A 19,605-nucleotide genomic window follows, 5' to 3' on the forward strand; every position below is an offset into this window, starting at 1 on the left:
TTCCTTAATAATCGCAATTAAGAACTCGCAAAATCCTACCTTGATGCATGTACCTGTAAGTTCCTGAAAAAAAATGAAGATTTGTGTATTCTGCAGAATTTAATTTAACCTCCTGGAGAAATTCACAGACATAGTAAACATTTTTGCGAACGTCATGAAAGTCAAATTACAGATCTTGACTTTCTTGAGAATCTAACTATCCCAAAAACTAAATTGAAAAAACCCTGTTTAAAATAAACATACAGCACTTCAATACGATATTAATGAACAACAAAATAATTCAAAAATAATTTAAAGTTAGAAATAATTTTTCCATTACACCAAAATGTTACACTAACAACTCTATTACACCATATAACTCTTCACAATTAAAACAGTTGTAAAGAAATAAAAAACGAATAATTAATGGAGAAGTACCATTGATGGGGTGTCAACACAAAACTTTAAAATACGGCAAGTTAAGCGGTTAATAATCTACCTAAACTTCAATCTTTCCAACGATTTTTAACAATGATAAGCTTAATACTATACATATTGCCAATATCACTAATTAAATCAATTATGATTGATTAGGGATGGAAAGCAACGTTACTTGACAAAAAAAAGTAAGAGTGAATGATACCAACTACTTTGGTCAATGTACTATCAGACAATGAAATGTAAGGCGTAATAACATAGGACAACCATAACAACAATCCTATGAAACATCCCCTCAAAGTCAGAAAAATACCAATATGTTTAAACATACAGAAATATTGCAAACCTAGAACTGAAATTCCGTATCATTGAATTTACCAGGGGCTAGACGTAGGTAATTCTATTTTACCACTTCTTAAATACCAAATTTTACCGATTCGGTATTTAAGAAGTGGTAAAATATAGGGTGGGGGGGGATGTAGGTATTACAGAATCGGTAAATACCGAATCGTTAAGATTCGGTATTTACCAATTCTGTAAATACCGATTCGGTAATGCTCATTGATTCCTATGGGCATTGAAGCCCATAGGAATCAATGGGCATTACCGAATCGGTATTTACCGATTCGGTAAATATAGATTCCAGCAAGGGTGCAGGGGGTGCCACTTTGACACCCTCTAGCACCCCAAATACAGTCATGTGTGCCATGTGGCACACAGACATGCCCTAAGGGCATGTCTGTCTGTCACATGCATAGGTGTGAATGCACACCTGGATTCTGTATTTTACCACCCAATTGGAGTGAGTGGTAAAATACTGAATCTGAAAGGCCTTTGGGACTCAGAAGAGTCCCACCTACATCTAGAAGTTACCGAATCGGTAAAAATATCAATTCGGTATTTTACCGATTCGGTAAATTTACCGAATCTGTAAAATTGGCCCCCTACATCACAAAACCCCATTTACCGGTCGGTAACGGCAAAAATCGGCTGTTACCGGCCGGTAAATGGCCACCTACATCTGGCCCCTAGTGTCATGATCATACACACTCATTCAAATAATCAGTCTCATTTCCATCTTTCACACATTATTGTAGAGCAGTAGTTGACAGTTAAGACAGGATCTTACCTGCTAAACTTACCATGTGTGTATATTTTCTGTTATACTGCCAGTATGGAAACTCCATCAACATGAACTTGACCTGAACACACATGCACACACTAACACACACACACACACAGCACACCACACCCTTCCCATCCCTCTGAAAATATAATATTGCCCAATAACCAAGTTATTTGGCTCATACATACTATTAAAATGACATTAGAACATGTATTACTGCAGAGCAAATTTAAAGTTTCATATTATGACATTACTACAGTGCAATCTAACAATCTGGAGAAATCACAATCACTGTTTACTGTCCCTCTTAGGCCCCTACTCACAAGAAGTATTTCACTGCACAGATTTAACCCCTTGTGCGTTTGTTTATGACTTCCACACTGGAAAGAACAGAATGGTATGAACCAAAATGGAGGTCCACCGTGACTGATATGCTCTTAATTTTCATTTTTGTGGGAATTATGTTGAATTCTCCAAGCAAATGCTTTAAATTTCAATTTTTTGGGGGAAAACTCTTTTTAAAAAATGTACAGGATTATTTTAAAATATTTGCAGCTCTTACTAAAATTTGGGTACCTTTTTTAGACCTATACACAAATGTTTTAAGGTAGGGTGAACTTTCCAGAATAATACGTAGAATTCTTTGTGAAAATATGCAGAATTGTTTTAGAACAGGCGCAGGATTGTGAAAAATAAAATTCTATATTATCCTGAAAACATGCACAAAAAGTTCAAATAAATCTGACAACCGCGATAAAATGACTAATAATATATGTTTTGAACTGTACAAATTTCCAGAAGCTATTGAACTATGATATCCGAGGTCCTTCAACTGGATCAAACGAAAAGTATCCTACTTCATCTTCACATGCAAGGCGCAGACAGAGACCAATGGCCCATTTAAAGGACCTATGTGTCCTCCCTTGAGAGATATGCCCCTCTCCCTCTCCATTCTACTAACATTCCGGCATCGGCATCCCCAGACCAGGTATAGGGTTCCAACAACTTTGAAATAAAAGGCAGCTTTTCTTAAAATAGTCTATCTTGGGTTTTATTGTACAGTGGTACTGAAAAAGAAAATAAACCTTGGCACGTCACAACTAGTCAGCAAAAAAATATAATAACGATACAAATATAACAATTAAAATATCAGAACAGCATTGAAGAAAAAAATGTTAATCACAAACATCGTCAATATGAGGGCCAGCATCTACTACTCCATTTTAAGTTTTTAACCAAAACTACTGACGCCCCCCAACAGAACGACGATGTTGGAGAATGTGTGCAAGACAGAGATTGGTGGATGAGTTTGTTTCTTTATCCATTTTTTTAAACAGGATTAAACTCTTAAATCTACCTTTTCAAACTTTGCTGTTCGTCTAAGACAAGTTAAGTTATATAGGGGATATAAAACATTTGACACATATTTTCGAAGCATACTGTTATGTAACAAACAAATTCATCATTTTGGCATTTTCAAAAAAGGAGAAAAAAAAAGAAAATAAAATATGGATAAAAGAATCTCATTAACGGGACAGCCAAAGCCTCTCAGAGCGGGTACCTGTGCAAGACTTCCTCCTTCTGGCAGTGCACACCGGAAAGTCCAGGCTCAAGTGGGGACTACTGAGTGTGTATCTTGAGGACTCTCGGGTCATGTGCCCTTGTTGGCTATGGGTGGTGAGTACTGGATAGCAGCTGCTGGTCAGGCTTAGTTACCTATAGAACTATGCTTCTAGAAGGATTGAAGATAACTCTCCAGAAGTTCAATTCACTACCATTAAGGAAGACTCTTGTCTGGTGCTGGGCACAGACTATGCTATTCATCTCACGAGAAGCCAATATGTTGGCTTTTGTACGCATGCAAATGCAGCATGCTAAACTTCTGAAACTTTTTCATTATTAGACCAAACACTAAAAAGGTTTATCAGACTAAGGTGGTCTTCTGAGTAAGACTTTGTTGTTGCACATAATCATGATCACAGGTATGACGGTTGTCTCCAGAGCAGGACCTTAGTTTAATTTTTGTTGTTTCAACATGACCATGTTCCAGGATATGATAGTTGTCCCCAGGGCGGGCGGGGTCAAATTTCATTTCCAAGTATACTTCTGACACATTCATTGGCAAGTCTGACCTCAAGCAGCAAAGGGGTAGTGTGAGCTCTGGTGTGGTTGAACACCAAGCCTTCATTACGAGTGCCTCGATAAAGGGTGAGGTATTACGGAACGTTGTAAATACATTTACCCCGGGGTGAGGTATTTATCAAATGTGCTGAATTTGAACTATTCTGAATTTATGTCTAAAATGGGGAAATGCATACAGAAACAGTTTTTATCTCGGTTGTCTATGCAAGCGTTTAATTTTTCCCGCAATTTTGCTGGGATTGACCCAGAATCCCGATCCCTGTGCGTACCTCTGTTTATTTATCATAATTTCATTCCAAACTCATAATCAGGGCCTAAGATGTTAAAATAGTTGTCCCTGACATTACTACTGGGATCACTGCACATCAAACAGAAGTAGTAACTTTACTGTTCAACTCTATGATGTAATTTCCATGTTTGTAGGACAGAGTGGCTCTACTATTTTCCCTGGCGGCCACTGATATAAGAGCTGTGGCAATATATCTTTCCAGTACGTGGTTGAAAGAGAGGCAACCCTGATTTTCCCAAATTATATTTAACTGCTTCAGAGAAATTATCAGGATCTGACAGTCGAGCAAGGGGCACTGGTCTACATTTGCGAAGCGCATCACACTTTGTGGCCCTTGTGACTTGGAATATATATATATATATATATGACGTCTTATGTACATGTGCAGATGACAGATTTCCAACTAAAGAGACAGCCTAAAGATTAAAAGAAAACTTTTCCTATCAAAGAATGAGTCAATTTATGTAGTAAAAACTATTTTGGAAGACTTGAACCCCCAACTATAGAACAACTGGGGAAACGCCAATGTAGACGCATACCAACAAATAGACGCTGCACCCCTAGAAATGCTCAACTTGATGCCCATCAATAGCCCACCGGTTCCCCTCTCCATATTACAGCCTTATGTCCAACTCCCTCTTCCCCCTACTTCTGTACAGAACTTGGATAAGCTATTGCTAGGTTTGCACTGTAATACCCACATACACATATACACGTGCCTGAAGGTCTTTAACCTTGATTATCGATCTATTGAACCCTTCAGACTACATATACCTGGGATAAACATGGGCATCTGTAGCACCCAAGGGCAGGTGTATTTTGGCATTAGCTTTACTTCTTGAAAACCCTCTGCCATCCCTTATGCCACAGGCACTTGCTTATCAAACACCACAATGGCTGCCAGCGCTCTCAAGGCCAGTGGCCCTATCCGAGAGTGGGGAGCTTTCCGCGGTAAACACCATGGAGGCGTGGGAGAAGCATTTGTGCTTGGTAGCAGAGTAGTGCTTCCAGGCACGCCTTAATCGTCCTTTAAATTTCATGTACTTCAGCAATCAGCAGGTGACCTGCCTCAATATCAAATTTCTAATATTTCAAGAATACGTGCTATTGAATATCTGCTAAGACTATATCATCAAGGTAAGTATGGATTAACTATCCTTAAATGCACATCCACTTCATTTAGTGAAATAGATTTCTTTTTGGCCTCAGCATTCTTGCATACACCCCCAGCAAGAGTGCAAGACGTCGGTTGCTACTTGACTGAGAATCTAAGCCACGCGACAGATTGTCCCAGTGGAATAACATCATGGTGGCTTGCGGCTGAGGGCTACTACAGCGAGATGGACTCAACCCTTGATGCGAGTCTCACGACTTAAAAAGCTGAGTTGAACACAACAGGTTATCTCTGGAACTGAAGGATCCAGATGCAATATTTTAATGGTAAAAAAGCATCCTTTTCCTGGCTGTCAAGGGGAGATCATCAAAATTCGCCTGACGGGCAGCAGAAACTTGACACAGGCCTCCATTAAAGGGTTTGTCGAAAAAGACTCCTCTACAATTGATTTAAATGCCAAAGTGCAGAGACTTGTGTAGGGTCCTAAAATGCCTAATTTGGTCACAGGGGCAGTGTACGGTGGCCTGGGAGAATGCTATCAATTTTGAAAAACCTAACTGGGTCTACGTACAATTTGCCGATGAAGGCAGCCGGTTTTGTTCAGGAGGCTGGTTTGCATTTTTTGTAAGTGCTTTTTTATTGGGTGTTAAACACTATCAAGCAAATTTGAGGACTAGACGAGTGCCTGACACCTCCATAGGCAATTTTGGTTATTGCTGGCTAGAGTTAGCTCCTTTAAGTTTTCCAAAAAGCCCAAACATGGCCGTGAGGCACTCCATATTCTGCATGGGGACCATTCAACAAAGCTGCGGTGTCCACCTCATGACAGAAAGCTGAAGAAAGCGAGTCCCTTTCGTTCAAGTTTTTTTTTTTGCAATAGTGAACACTGACCTTGTGAAGGGCGCTCATTGGATGGTTGGCTTTCAGGTGCTATTGCTGCCAAAAGAGGAGGCCTCTTCCCTGAGCCGTTTCAGAAATACATGGCTTTGAAACATGGTCACTCATCCCATTAAAAAAAAAAAAAACATAAATATATCTTTTTTTTAACGCAGCCCACCACCACAGCCCCGCCCATGGAGCAGCGGCGCCTATGTTGGCTGCGCCTGGCAGACGGCAGAACTTGAGCGCTCCGGCGCCCCATCCTAGCTTCCGACTTCCACTGGGAAATACTCAGAGTTAACAAAGGAAAATCCATCAAATTCTGATTGGTCAATGTTGCAGATGACTTCCTGGTCAGGTGGAGTGAGGACGGGTGGATGGCGGGTGAAAAACTTGTCGAAGTTCTCAGCGTTTCGGCCGCACTATGAAAGGGAAAAAAAAACTTGTGGTGGGTAGGGACAAAGTAACAGAAAACGGGGTGCAGGGAAAGGGGGTGGGGACTAAATGGGATCAGAAATAGAGACATTCAGGCGAAATGGATGCAGGAGCGGTAAAGGGGAGGAAGGCGGAATCATGTTAACAGAAGCATGCCAGTCAACATGACACAGTTAATGAAACAAAAACCAGTAAACAAAACACAACCAAAGGTGAGGTTCATGCTGGGCGCTAGCGCATGTGCAAGGCGTTCAGTACTCTAAGGGGAGTTGTGTTTCAGTTGGGGTGTAGGTTGTGCACTGTTTGGTGATGGCCTGTTTACCGGTCCCCTCGCTCATGAGTACAGGTTGCTCAGTTGTTGTAGGGTTAAGATTTTTTTAGGGGGATCCTTATAGTATTTGAATCAACTTATAAGTTACTTGGTGCATTTATTTATTTTGGTAATGAAATATGGTACTTGGAGTCTGCATACACTGCTTGGTGTTGAGGGCTTCAGTGTGTTTTTCTGTATGCATTAAATTGGTTTGAAGCTCAAGTTGTTATATGAAGACCTCTGTTGGGGTGTATTGGCTATGAATTATGTGGTAGGTGCCTTGTGGGCACCTTGATAGCTTGCCCCACTTACCATCAAGTGTCATGTTGCTGCTCACCACATATTTTTCCTAGGGTGCATTTATGATCCTCTTTTGGGAATCTGTATTGTTCAACCCCTACCTTACAAGGTTTCCAAGAGTCCTGCATAATGTTTGCTCAGGAGAATCAATCCCCCGTGCCTTTGCTTCTACACATATCTCCACTGCTTTCCGCATATGTCCTGAACTCTACACACACCAACAGTTGCATGCTTGCCCTTCCGGTTAAGTTGGTTGTTTAGTCCACAGGATGACTGTGTCTGCTTGTTCCACCCCCTCTAGTTGCACATCATGGAGTCACTGCTTAATGAAACTCCATGGAAATCTGATAGTTTTCCATTCTAGTTTGGTTTCCCTCCGGCGGTTATCCATGAAGCCCAGAGGGTGCCCATCTGACCCCACCTCATGGATTCTCAAATGCACCCAACAATGAAGTTGCGATAAATCCATATGTATATCCCACACCTCTCACATGGCGTCCAGCAAGGCGTTTAGGGAAGGGATACCCACAGGGTCGAAGGTTCAGGAGAAGGATGAAATGGTGGAGGAGGGCAGAGATGATTTTCCCGTCCATTGATGCTCAGCAGACAGCTGGAGATCATAGGATATTTAGGTAAAATGTTGTAGTTCTCCCTTTCTGAGGGCCAGGTTTTTGCATCTCACTCGCACTCAAACAAATCAATCGATCACCTTCGCGCTTCAGTGAATCCCAGCCTGCAGCACAGAAATCTAGGGTAGCCTAGAACTCACATCACTCCAGAAGTCTAGGGTAGCCTAGAACACACATCACTCCAGAAGTCTAGGGTAGCCTAGAACTCACATCCCTTCAGAAGTCTAGGGTAGCCTAGAACTCATATCACTCCAGATGTCTAGAGTAGCCTAGAACTCACATCAATTCAGAAGTCTAGGGTAGCCTAGAACTAACATCACTTGCTCCTTTCTTGCAAAGAGAAAAAGCCTCTCGAGGCTGGAACAGAAAGGATGGGAAATTACAGGTATGTAAGGAGGCGGGATGAGGGGTGCCGGACATGCAGTGGAGGGCACACTCGTCGGATTCCTACTGAGTCCAAGAAGTTTTCTAAAGCAAAAAAAAGGAGGGGTTGTCTCAGCAGTCTAGGCAGAATTATTTGTACCTTGGCAAGGGAAGTCATGGCAGAGGACAGGATCTCCCAGATGACTGGCATGGATCCAATAATATTTACCAACAATAGTACCTCTGACACCATAGATGCAAAATCAGTATTTTCACAGAAGTCCCTTTTATTGACTCTGCGTTATTGTTCATTAAATTCTCTTTATATTATTTAACATTGGTATCCGCATTCCTTTCAAAAGCTCTCCTTTTGTACACAGAAAAATTATAAAGGGTTGTTACCACGACAGAGCGTGTTTATATCACAAAAAAAACATATATGACTTTACACAAAAACATATATACATTCGCAAAACAATCAAAAGAAAGGGGTTATACTGTACACTTCAGTATTGTGGTTATTTCTAATCATCCTACTATACTTAAACCAACTGTGAATCTGGGGTAGAAGTATATATCCCTCAGATTTTAGGTAGACTCAATAGTCCCAGATAGTGCAGGAGAATGTTACTGTCCGAAATTATGCTCTTCAGGGTGTAAGTCCTTTTTCTTATATATACATGTAAGTTTAGTATTTGAGCATAAAGGTCTCCAATTCACTAGATAATGCCAACGCGTTTCGACCGTCTTGTTGTTGGGACTAGAACTACTAGTGTAGTGCGGTCTTCATCAGGGCTGGGGTTTGGTTGTAGGGCATCACCTGTAAGAGGTAATGATACCATTTCAGTATTAGTGTACAGGTATTCTGAACATGAGTGTTTTTGGGAGGTTGTGATCACGTACCATTGGTCTTTGTAGTCCATGTATTGGGGTGCTGTTGTTTCCTTTTCTTGGTTCTATGGGTGTCTACAATCTGGGTCTTTGTTTTCTCTGTCGAGAGAAACATAGCGTTATTAGTTTTTTATAGTCTGCTCTTTTATTATAACACATTCTGCATTAGTGCTCTCATCATAGCATGAATATCCAGGCGCTGGTTTAAAGGGGAGCGCGGGTTGGCAGGTTGTGGATTCCTGTGTTGGTTATTTTCGTGTGTTTCTCTCGGTGTGGCTAAAGGTTAAGGAAGTTCACTTGGTTGGGCGCACGAAGCCCTGTTTCTAATATTTACTTTCCCGGGAGCACTCTTCGTCACGTTTTTGCTAGCTTTAAGCTTAATCAGGCTCGGGTTAGCGCAGAGTGATAGGCGCGGGGGATCTCCTTCCGTACCTGTTATTATTTCGCTGGATCCCGTAGGTTCCTCTTCCTTACTCTTGCGGCTATCGCAGGCAGCGTCCGGAGGGTATCGCTCGAACCTTAGGTCGCCCGTGATAGGATTAACTTAGCCTTATTCCTATTGGGCGAGGGTCGCCTTCGTTGTCACGTGGGGTTTGCTTCCAGACGGTTGCATAGCAACTCGTGTGCGCTTTGTTTTTCGAGTCTTTCTCGGTGTGAATTATTTCGTGCATACTGTTGCATGTGCTCACCACGCTTCGTTTGTGTTGGTTTTGAAACCTAACTATGATGAGGAAGGTTCAATGTTCCTTGGTTGGAGCTGTTTTTAAAAACCTAATTTGAATGAGAAAGGTTCAGTGTTCATTAGTTGAAGCAGACTGTTAAAAGTACTCGACTGGTTTGAGGGGTGTCTATGGTTATTGTTACACATTGGTCACTTCTGACATCTCGTTTAGTCCGTTGTTCGTAGTGCCCAGGTACAAGATTGTCCTTGCTTCCAACTTTGACAGGATATTTACCGTCCAGCGCATTTCTTCTGGTCTGTGTCTGTTTTCTTCACAATGTGTGACCATGGGTGCGTTCGGGGTTTTGCATCTAATTCTTGAGCGATGCTGAGAGATCCTGGTTTTGACTGGTTGACTCGTTTTCCCTATGTATGCCATCTCACATGGGCATATTATACAGTAGATGACGTGGTTTGTATTGCAGTTAGTAAACTCATCGTGCTGTATATATTTGTTTCCATAGGTGAACCTCGTGCCTTCTATGGTGCTTTCGCACGAAACGCAGTTTCCACATTTTCTATGGCCTTTGATTGGTGGTAAACTCAACATGGATCTTAGTGACGTCTCTTCTTTTGGAATATGAGTGTCTGCTCTGACCAGCATGTTTTTTATATTGCCATTCTTTTTGAGGGCAAAGATTGGCGGTTGTTCCAGTGGTTTTAGGCCTTTAACTGTGTTCCAGTTTTTGCGGACAATTTTCTTAATGTCATTTGTGGCCCCTGAGAAGGTCGTGACGCACACCAATGGTGTGTCTGTGTCTCTTTCTTTTGGTGTGAGGAGAGCCTCACGGGGGTAAAACCAGGCTCTTTTCATAGCTCTTTTCAGCAGTTTTCTTGGGTACATCCTTTCCTCCAATTTTTTTGAGAGTTCTTTTGCGTTTGAAAAGTAATCTTCTTTTTTCGAACAATTCCTTCTGAGTCTGTAAAACTGGCTTAGAGGTAGATTTTCCCTCAGGTTTCTTTGGTGAAAGCTCTTGAAGTGCAGGAAGGTGTTCCTGTCCGTTTCCTTAGTGTATAGAGATGTGTAGATTTTTCCTTCTTCATGTTTTATCATCAGATCTAGGAAATTAATTTCTTTTTTGTTATGGGTCAATGTGAACTTGATGTTCTGATTCCTGTTGTTAAGCCAAGTGGCAAATTCTTGCAGTTGTTCCTCATTTCCTCTCCATAACATAAAAACATCATCTATATAACGACGCCATATTTTAATATGGCCGTCGTAGGGGTTATTGTTATATATCCATTTGTCTTCATAGAGCGCCATGTACATAATGGCCATTTCCGGCGCGAAGGGACAACCCATTGCCGTCCCCATTGTTTGTAGGTACTGTACATTGTTGAAATAGAAAAAGTTGTACTTTAGGCAAATTTCAGCTAGTTGGAGCAGAAAATCGGATGGGACACTGTGTGGTCTCTCTCTTGTTTCTAGAAAAAATTCTATTGCCTCCAAACCTTCTTCTTGAGGGATATTTGAGTAGAGGCTGACTATGTCCATAGTTACCATTATTTCGTGGTCCTCATCAAATGTTTGCTGTTCTAGGAAGTTTATGGCTTGCATGGTGTCTTTGATGTAGCTTAGGGTGGAGCTGACCAGGGGTTTCAGGAAGGTATCTACATATTTCGCTGGTCTTTCTAGTATTGAGTTTACTCCCGAAATGATGGGGCGTCCTGGTGGGTTTCTTGGATCTTTATGGACTTTGGGGAGGATATATAGACGCGGTGTTCTTGGTGCTTGATTGATTAAGTACTCCCCTTCTTTTTTGGATAGCCACCCTTCCTTTTGTCCATAGTTTTTCAGTGTAGTCAATTTGATTAAAATGTTTTTGTTCCAATCTTCTTCTGAACAGCAAACATTTGATGAGGACCACGAAATAATGGTAACTATGGACATAGTCAGCCTCTACTCAAATATCCCTCAAGAAGAAGGTTTGGAGGCAATAGAATTTTTTCTAGAAACAAGAGAGAGACCACACAGTGTCCCATCCGATTTTCTGCTCCAACTAGCTGAAATTTGCCTAAAGTACAACTTTTTCTATTTCAACAATGTACAGTACCTACAAACAATGGGGACGGCAATGGGTTGTCCCTTCGCGCCGGAAATGGCCATTATGTACATGGCGCTCTATGAAGACAAATGGATATATAACAATAACCCCTACGACGGCCATATTAAAATATGGCGTCGTTATATAGATGATGTTTTTATGTTATGGAGAGGAAATGAGGAACAACTGCAAGAATTTGCCACTTGGCTTAACAACAGGAATCAGAACATCAAGTTCACATTGACCCATAACAAAAAAGAAATTAATTTCCTAGATCTGATGATAAAACATGAAGAAGGAAAAATCTACACATCTCTATACACTAAGGAAACGGACAGGAACACCTTCCTGCACTTCAAGAGCTTTCACCAAAGAAACCTGAGGGAAAATCTACCTCTAAGCCAGTTTTACAGACTCAGAAGGAATTGTTCGAAAAAAGAAGATTACTTTTCAAACGCAAAAGAACTCTCAAAAAAATTGGAGGAAAGGATGTACCCAAGAAAACTGCTGAAAAGAGCTATGAAAAGAGCCTGGTTTTACCCCCGTGAGGCTCTCCTCACACCAAAAGAAAGAGACACAGACACACCATTGGTGTGCGTCACGACCTTCTCAGGGGCCACAAATGACATTAAGAAAATTGTCCGCAAAAACTGGAACACAGTTAAAGGCCTAAAACCACTGGAACAACCGCCAATCTTTGCCCTCAAAAAGAATGGCAATATAAAAAACATGCTGGTCAGAGCAGACACTCATATTCCAAAAGAAGAGACGTCACTAAGATCCATGTTGAGTTTACCACCAATCAAAGGCCATAGAAAATGTGGAAACTGCGTTTCGTGCGAAAGCACCATAGAAGGCACGAGGTTCACCTATGGAAACAAATATATACAGCACGATGAGTTTACTAACTGCAATACAAACCACGTCATCTACTGTATAATATGCCCATGTGAGATGGCATACATAGGGAAAACGAGTCAACCAGTCAAAACCAGGATCTCTCAGCATCGCTCAAGAATTAGATGCAAAACCCCGAACGCACCCATGGTCACACATTGTGAAGAAAACAGACACAGACCAGAAGAAATGCGCTGGACGGTACTAAGACATATAAAAGGCAAAAACAGGGAAAATATCCTGTCAAAGTTGGAAGCAAGGACAATCTTGTACCTGGGCACTACGAACAACGGACTAAACGAGATGTCAGAAGTGACCAATGTGTAACAATAACCATAGACACCCCTCAAACCAGTCGAGTACTTTTAACAGTCTGCTTCAACTAATGAACACTGAACCTTTCTCATTCAAATTAGGTTTTTAAAAACAGCTCCAACCAAGGAACATTGAACCTTCCTCATCATAGTTAGGTTTCAAAACCAACACAAACGAAGCGTGGTGAGCACATGCAACAGTATGCACGAAATAATTCACACCGAGAAAGACTCGAAAAACAAAGCGCACACGAGTTGCTATGCAACCGTCTGGAAGCAAACCCCACGTGACAACGAAGGCGACCCTCGCCCAATAGGAATAAGGCTAAGTTAATCCTATCACGGGCGACCTAAGGTTCGAGCGATACCCTCCGGACGCTGCCTGCGATAGCCGCAAGAGTAAGGAAGAGGAACCTACGGGATCCAGCGAAATAATAACAGGTACGGAAGGAGATCCCCCGCGCCTATCACTCTGCGCTAACCCGAGCCTGATTAAGCTTAAAGCTAGCAAAAACGTGACGAAGAGTGCTCCCGGGAAAGTAAATATTAGAAACAGGGCTTCGTGCGCCCAACCAAGTGAACTTCCTTAACCTTTAGCCACACCGAGAGAAACACACGAAAATAACCAACACAGGAATCCACAACCTGCCAACCCGCGCTCCCCTTTAAACCAGCGCCTGGATATTCATGCTATGATGAGAGCACTAATGCAGAATGTGTTATAATAAAAGAGCAGACTATAAAAAACTAATAACGCTATGTTTCTCTCGACAGAGAAAACAAAGACCCAGATTGTAGACACCCATAGAACCAAGAAAAGGAAACAACAGCACCCCAATACATGGACTACAAAGACCAATGGTACGTGATCACAACCTCCCAAAAACACTCATGTTCAGAATACCTGTACACTAATACTGAAATGGTATCATTACCTCTTACAGGTGATGCCCTACAACCAAACCCCAACCCTGATGAAGACCGCACTACACTAGTAGTTCTAGTCCCAACAACAAGACGGTCGAAGCGCGTTGGCATTATCTAGTGAATTGGAGACCTTTATGCTCAAATACTAAACTTACATGTATATATAAGAAAAAGGACTTACACCCTGAAGAGCATAATTTCGGACAGTAACATTCTCCTGCACTATCTGGGACTATTGAGTCTACCTAAAATCTGAGGGATATATACTTCTACCCCAGATTCACAGTTGGTTTAAGTATAGTAGGATGATTAGAAATAACCACAATACTGAAGTGTACAGTATAACCCCTTTCTTTTGATTGTTTTGCGAATGTATATATGTTTTTGTGTAAAGTCATATATGTTTTTTGTGTGATATAAACACGCTCTGTCGTGGTAACAACCCTTTATAATTTTTCTGTGTACAAAAGGAGAGCTTTTGAAAGGAATGCGGATACCAATGTTAAATAATATAAAGAGAATTTAATGAACAATAACGCAGAGTCAATAAAAGGGACTTCTGTGAAAATACTGATTTTGCATCTATGGTGTCAGAGGTACTATTGTTGGTAAATATCGTTAGAGATTCCACCTCTGATCCCCTTAACTGAATCAACCCCCCTGTATTTCTAAAAATGGATCCAATAATGACATCTCACCACCTGCCAGTGAGAGTGCCAATAGATTTCAGTCACCCAAAGGGGTGTAAAGTATCTAGATAGGTAGAGCACTACTTGTCACCCGTGAGGTTATTCAGGTGCTAACCTCATGCCCAATGCTTTTAATGCCTTTTGTCCACATGTCAGAGCTTACTGGGCCCTGGTTGTAAAAGTGCTGGTGGCTAGAAAGCCAAGACTAGCTGAAAATGTCACAAAACGTATAGGGGTCCTTGGCAGCAGTGTGGCTAGCTCCCATCAGAATTGCTTTAAATGGGCCAGTACTGTCCAGTACTGAGTACCGGCATCTTTTTATTTAAAGAAAGAGAATACCTGTAAGGTTTCAAGGGAAAAGTAATACATGTAATTGGAGAGTACCGGCACTCCTTAAAAACAAGCAGGTACTCTGGTACAGAGCACCTGCACTTCTATTTTTCCATTTGAGGCACTGGATACACATAAGACAGAGATCCCTTGTTAGCCAAGTGGCTAGCTCCCAGCTGAAATCGGCAAACATGGGACAGAGGCTCTTAGTCAGCTCTGTGGATAGATCCCAGCAGCATGTGGCACATATGAGATAGTGACCCCCTGGCTGATATGTGGCTAAAGGTCAGCTATAGCTGACAAACATAAGACAGGAACCCCTCCCATCCTAGCTAGCTCAGAGTCCAGCTAATTTTTCAGATGACTTCATGGCACCCTGACAGCTGTGTGGCTAGATTTCATCGATAAGGCAGGCAGCAGTGCCTAATTTGTCAAAGGTGCCAGGGCCCTTCTCGGGAGCCCCCTGCAACTTGCACCAGCCATTGTCCCTGCCAGCACTGCCAATGACAGTACCAACATAACTAATACTCATTTCACTTCACACTTATGCCAATTCTGACTACTCTAGGCCACCAAAAGCTAGAAGAATTGCATTGGTGGCTGATAATAATTCAAAATACATTAAAAATGAATATTATCTCAAAATTTGACAGACAGCGCCGCCATGTGGAAGACTGTCATTAGAGGTGGTGATGATAATAAACTGCTGGTGCGGAGCACCAGAAACCACTGGCTGAAATTAAGCAGTGCTTTGCAGATCTCTGGTGAGCAGCTCCTCTATGCACCGGTGGATGCTGTGAACCTTCCTGGTGCTCACAGGTAAAGGTGATTGTCTCAGGACCGGGCTGGGCTTTATTTCAGGCAAGGAGTCGGGACATGTACATGTGATGGTGCATACATTATGCTGACTTTTCTGTTTTGTATATGACTGACATTGTCGGAAGTCACTTTTGTGTGCTAGTTAGTGAACTGGAAGCGGGGGTGGCCTCCTTTTGAGTTAGGACCTGTTAAAAGACCTAGTAGAGTGTATCGACGGTATGGAAGGGGGTCGTGGCTGGGGTCCAGCTTTTAGAAACCATTCATGACTACGGTACACCTCTGATGTGACCAGGAATACTTCTATGATGCTGGAAGCCCATCTTCATGAATTCTGGTTATGCTTTTATTGTGCATGTTCACAGCTCTGCAGATCAGCTTTGATTTTCTTCTATTTTGTCTTCTAATGTGCAAGTTGAAATAAATGCATTCCTTTCTATTGTATTCATTACTGATGAGGTTTGAGTCTGAATTGAAATGACTCAAAATGGCTCCAGCTATTTAGGATTCCACAAAGAAAGACCACTAAATTGGGCAGAGAAGGGCGCTATTCATTGCACACTAGACCGGATACTGGATGGCCAACACCTGGGTTAAATGGGTACTACCCGGAGTCCGGACTAGCCATCTCGAAACCTCAGCCAATAGTCCCGCGCCCTAGGCAGGGTGTCCTAGAACCATACAAGAACCTCATGTTTTTTTTAAAAGGATTACCTACAACCACAACCTATTTGCTCCTGCACCAGCACACCACTCTTGGTACATATTACCTCAAAACCCAAACCTGTGGGCTAATGTTCTAGAACCCAGGGCTGTATGGGTGGGGACCCCTATAGAGGTAATAGGTAGGTACATTTCAAACTATGCACTGTTAGCTGTTTATTGGGAAAATCTATTCCTTGAGTAATATAACCAAGTTGGGTGTCAGCGGCACTATGCTTCAAGCATTAAAGCCTACATTTTGAGGGGTCCATGTATACCAGTGGGCCCGGTAACAGGTATACCCACCAGCCTCTGATATCAACATGGCCCCCAACAATGGTAAATTTGGGCAGGAATAACAGGGATGTTAACATGCCACTTGTAATGAGGGCCTATGTGTTTTATTCAATCTGTCGATGGATCGGATACTCCTGTAAAGTGTCAGTGCTTCGAAAAGGAGCCGCCAAGCCCCTGCGTTAGTAACACACACACACATGTAAAATAAAATGGAATAACATATGGAACATTGCAAACTTAATGGTTTTTTTCAGAACTTCTTCAAATGTCAAAAACAATTTAAAATGTTTTAGAAAACCGAGGCAAACAGTAAAAAACACAAATAATATTTTCTTTTAACATTATGGGCTAGCTACACTGAAAGTACAATTGTTAGTAGCAATCCATGCAGAGAACATGTGGATGTTGGACTGGCTTCCAAAGACAGGTAACAAACACAAGAACAAAACAGAGACAAACAGAAGCAACCCAATGACAACCGAACCATGAGAACAATACAGTGATACGTTGCTGCCATCTTGGAATGACTGAATCACGAGACAACAATACGGGGGTACATATTCATAACACAAGGCAGTCTGAAACAGACGGCAAAACGGTAAACCATCCCAACCCAAGATGGCCGAAATACATGAGAAAAATACGGAAGAGCATCACTGCCAGCCGTGATCAAACATCAACAGAAGACAACACAATCCAATGTCCACTGAACAACAAGAGTACAATAAAGCGAAACTGCTGCGATCGAAGGAGGAAAGGATTAAAAAAAGGACAGGACACTAACAGTGGAACATCAACACAACCACAAGAAGGCAATACACGGATCCAACACTAAAAAACAACGATAAACAGACTACTAGAAGACAACAAAGTACAACACATCTGCATTTCATGAGCAAGTGAATTGAAGGAGACCAGGGTGTAACTTCGCCACTATTAATGGCAGAACTACACGAAGGCAAAATTGATATACCGTTTTTTGCAACCCCCCCAAAAAACTCACAAGGCAACATCCCTGTCATTCAATGATAGTTGAACCATGGATGGAAAATATAGTGAATGTCTGCAATTGAATAATAACAAAACCAAGCACAGACAAACTTGAAATCAGTACAAAAAGTGTATCTCGGACTACCAAGAGTAATTGAACCAAAAAAACAGGGGAATGGACCTGTAAAAAGGATCTTTCAAGGGCGAGTGTCTAAAATTCAAGGACAGGAAGGCCACATGGATAGCAATGAAAATTAACGCACCGTCCACGAATGCCCCATCACAGGATCTGTTCATCACAGGACATCAAACTAAAAGATGACTTTGGGTACCACTGCCACAGTCAAAAGACAAGCAAGTAGGCAATAAAAAAGAAAACATTCCTTCATTCCAAGACAACTGGACCACAAATGGACAAAACAAAGGCGCATCGCCGCCGCCGTCTAAGGATGACCGATGTACATGGGGTTGACAATGGTATAGTGCTACATTCCTGGGTCACCCAAACTACACTGTTGCACATCGCTGATCTCCGCTATGTAACACATAGATGAGTCCTACTAAAGGCAGAGTGCCTTGGAGATGCTAAACAATAGAGATATGCTGTTCCCCCACTCAGACAACGAGATACAGGGAAAGGTGGAGGAAAGTCCTCCTTGTCGGAACCGGTTGCTGGAGTCTGTACACGTGGGAGATGTATCGGTGCACGTCTCGATTCAGACAGGACACCACGAATCTGGTGTCTAAGAGCCCCAACAAACTGTATGGGGCGAGTTTTACCCCTCAATTCAGTTACCTTTAGGATTGGCTGGACTTTGTGCTCGCTTCCAAGAAGTGCGGTAGGTAGGAGCCTCATTGCCCACCACCACCATGTGTAGATAGCAATTAAACACTAGGTCCTGATGAAATTCAATGGATCAGTATTGACCACGAAGCATGAAGCATGTCGACCACACGAAATTAGATGAGCTAAGTTCCACTGGACCATAGAGCAGCCACTCAGTTAGTTGTTAATAAGGTGTATTATCATCCGAATAAATAGTTTATGTGGACTATCCAACCTTTTTTTAACGCCACTCACTTGCACATCTACACTGTTCTTAAGGGCCCTCACATCCATGCACCAAACAGCAGGAACAGAAGATCTCCACTAAAGTGCCCCTTTATGGGTGCCCGTCGGGTATTGCAGCACCCACCCGACGAGGAGCAAGTCCATATGATGCAGCATGACACCTAGCTTGCTGGGTGTGTGAGGACTCTAGTTTCGACAAGGAGGACTTCCCTCCACCTTTCCGTGTATCTCGTTGTCTGACCGGGGGAACAGGATATCTCTATTGTTTAGCATTGTCAGGGCACGTATGCTGGACCCCGTTAACAAGCCCTCGAGTCCCCATTTGTTGTTCGTGAAAGTGCCTTGGAGAGACAGAAATTATGTCAAACTGTAGATGACTAGGACAGCAGCCCATTTTTGCATCAGTAGAGGGTAAAGTATGTCTGGATTGTAATCTGATGGGTAGTTCAATACTTAACTGCTGGTAACTGAAAAGTGTGCTCAGGTAAGTCTTTAAAAATAGAAACGAAAATAGCTGTTCTGCCCAGGACTCCAAAATCAAAGCAGTTTTGTGCCCCATGTCAGCTCCATCACCGGTCTGTCCTCAAGGGGTGCCAAGGGATGTGGGCCCCTTGCACCTTCAGCCATCAGCGTCTCTGCTCTGGCTGCTATGGCATGTGGGTCCCTTGCACCTTCAGCCACCAGCGGCTCTGCTCTGACATGTGGGCGCCTTGCACCCTCAGAAACCAGCTTATCTGCTCTGGCTGCTATGGCATGTGGGTCCCTTGCACCTTCAGCCACCAGCTTCTCTGCTCTGGCTGCTATGGGATAAATGGCCCTTGCATCTTTAGCCATGTGCTTCTCTGTTCTGGCTGCTATGAGATGTGGCCCCCTTGCACCTTCAACCACCAGCGTCTCTGTTCTGGCT

General features: G+C 42.4%; 1 protein-coding gene across 2 annotated transcripts in view; it reads right to left on the reverse strand.

Moving 5' to 3' along the window:
• The window catches only part of PRKCB (protein kinase C beta), a 963,846-nt gene that overhangs the window by 153,364 nt on the left and 790,877 nt on the right, over window positions 1-19,605 (reverse strand). Inside the window, exon 17 of one of the 2 annotated variants that reach the window (XM_086940461.1) lies at window positions 2,579-6,389. The exons of the other annotated variant lie outside the window; for it this stretch is intronic. Coding sequence (XP_086796587.1) covers window positions 6,231-6,389 — 159 coding nt within the window. The 3' untranslated portion in view covers window positions 2,579-6,230. Of the gene's footprint in view, window positions 1-2,578; window positions 6,390-19,605 lie in introns of those variants that run through there. 2 annotated transcript variants of the gene reach the window in all.

Source organism: Lissotriton vulgaris, chromosome 10, assembly GCF_964263255.1.
Source record: "Lissotriton vulgaris chromosome 10, aLisVul1.2, whole genome shotgun sequence".
In the NCBI taxonomy this organism is placed as follows: Eukaryota; Metazoa; Chordata; class Amphibia; order Caudata; family Salamandridae; genus Lissotriton; species Lissotriton vulgaris.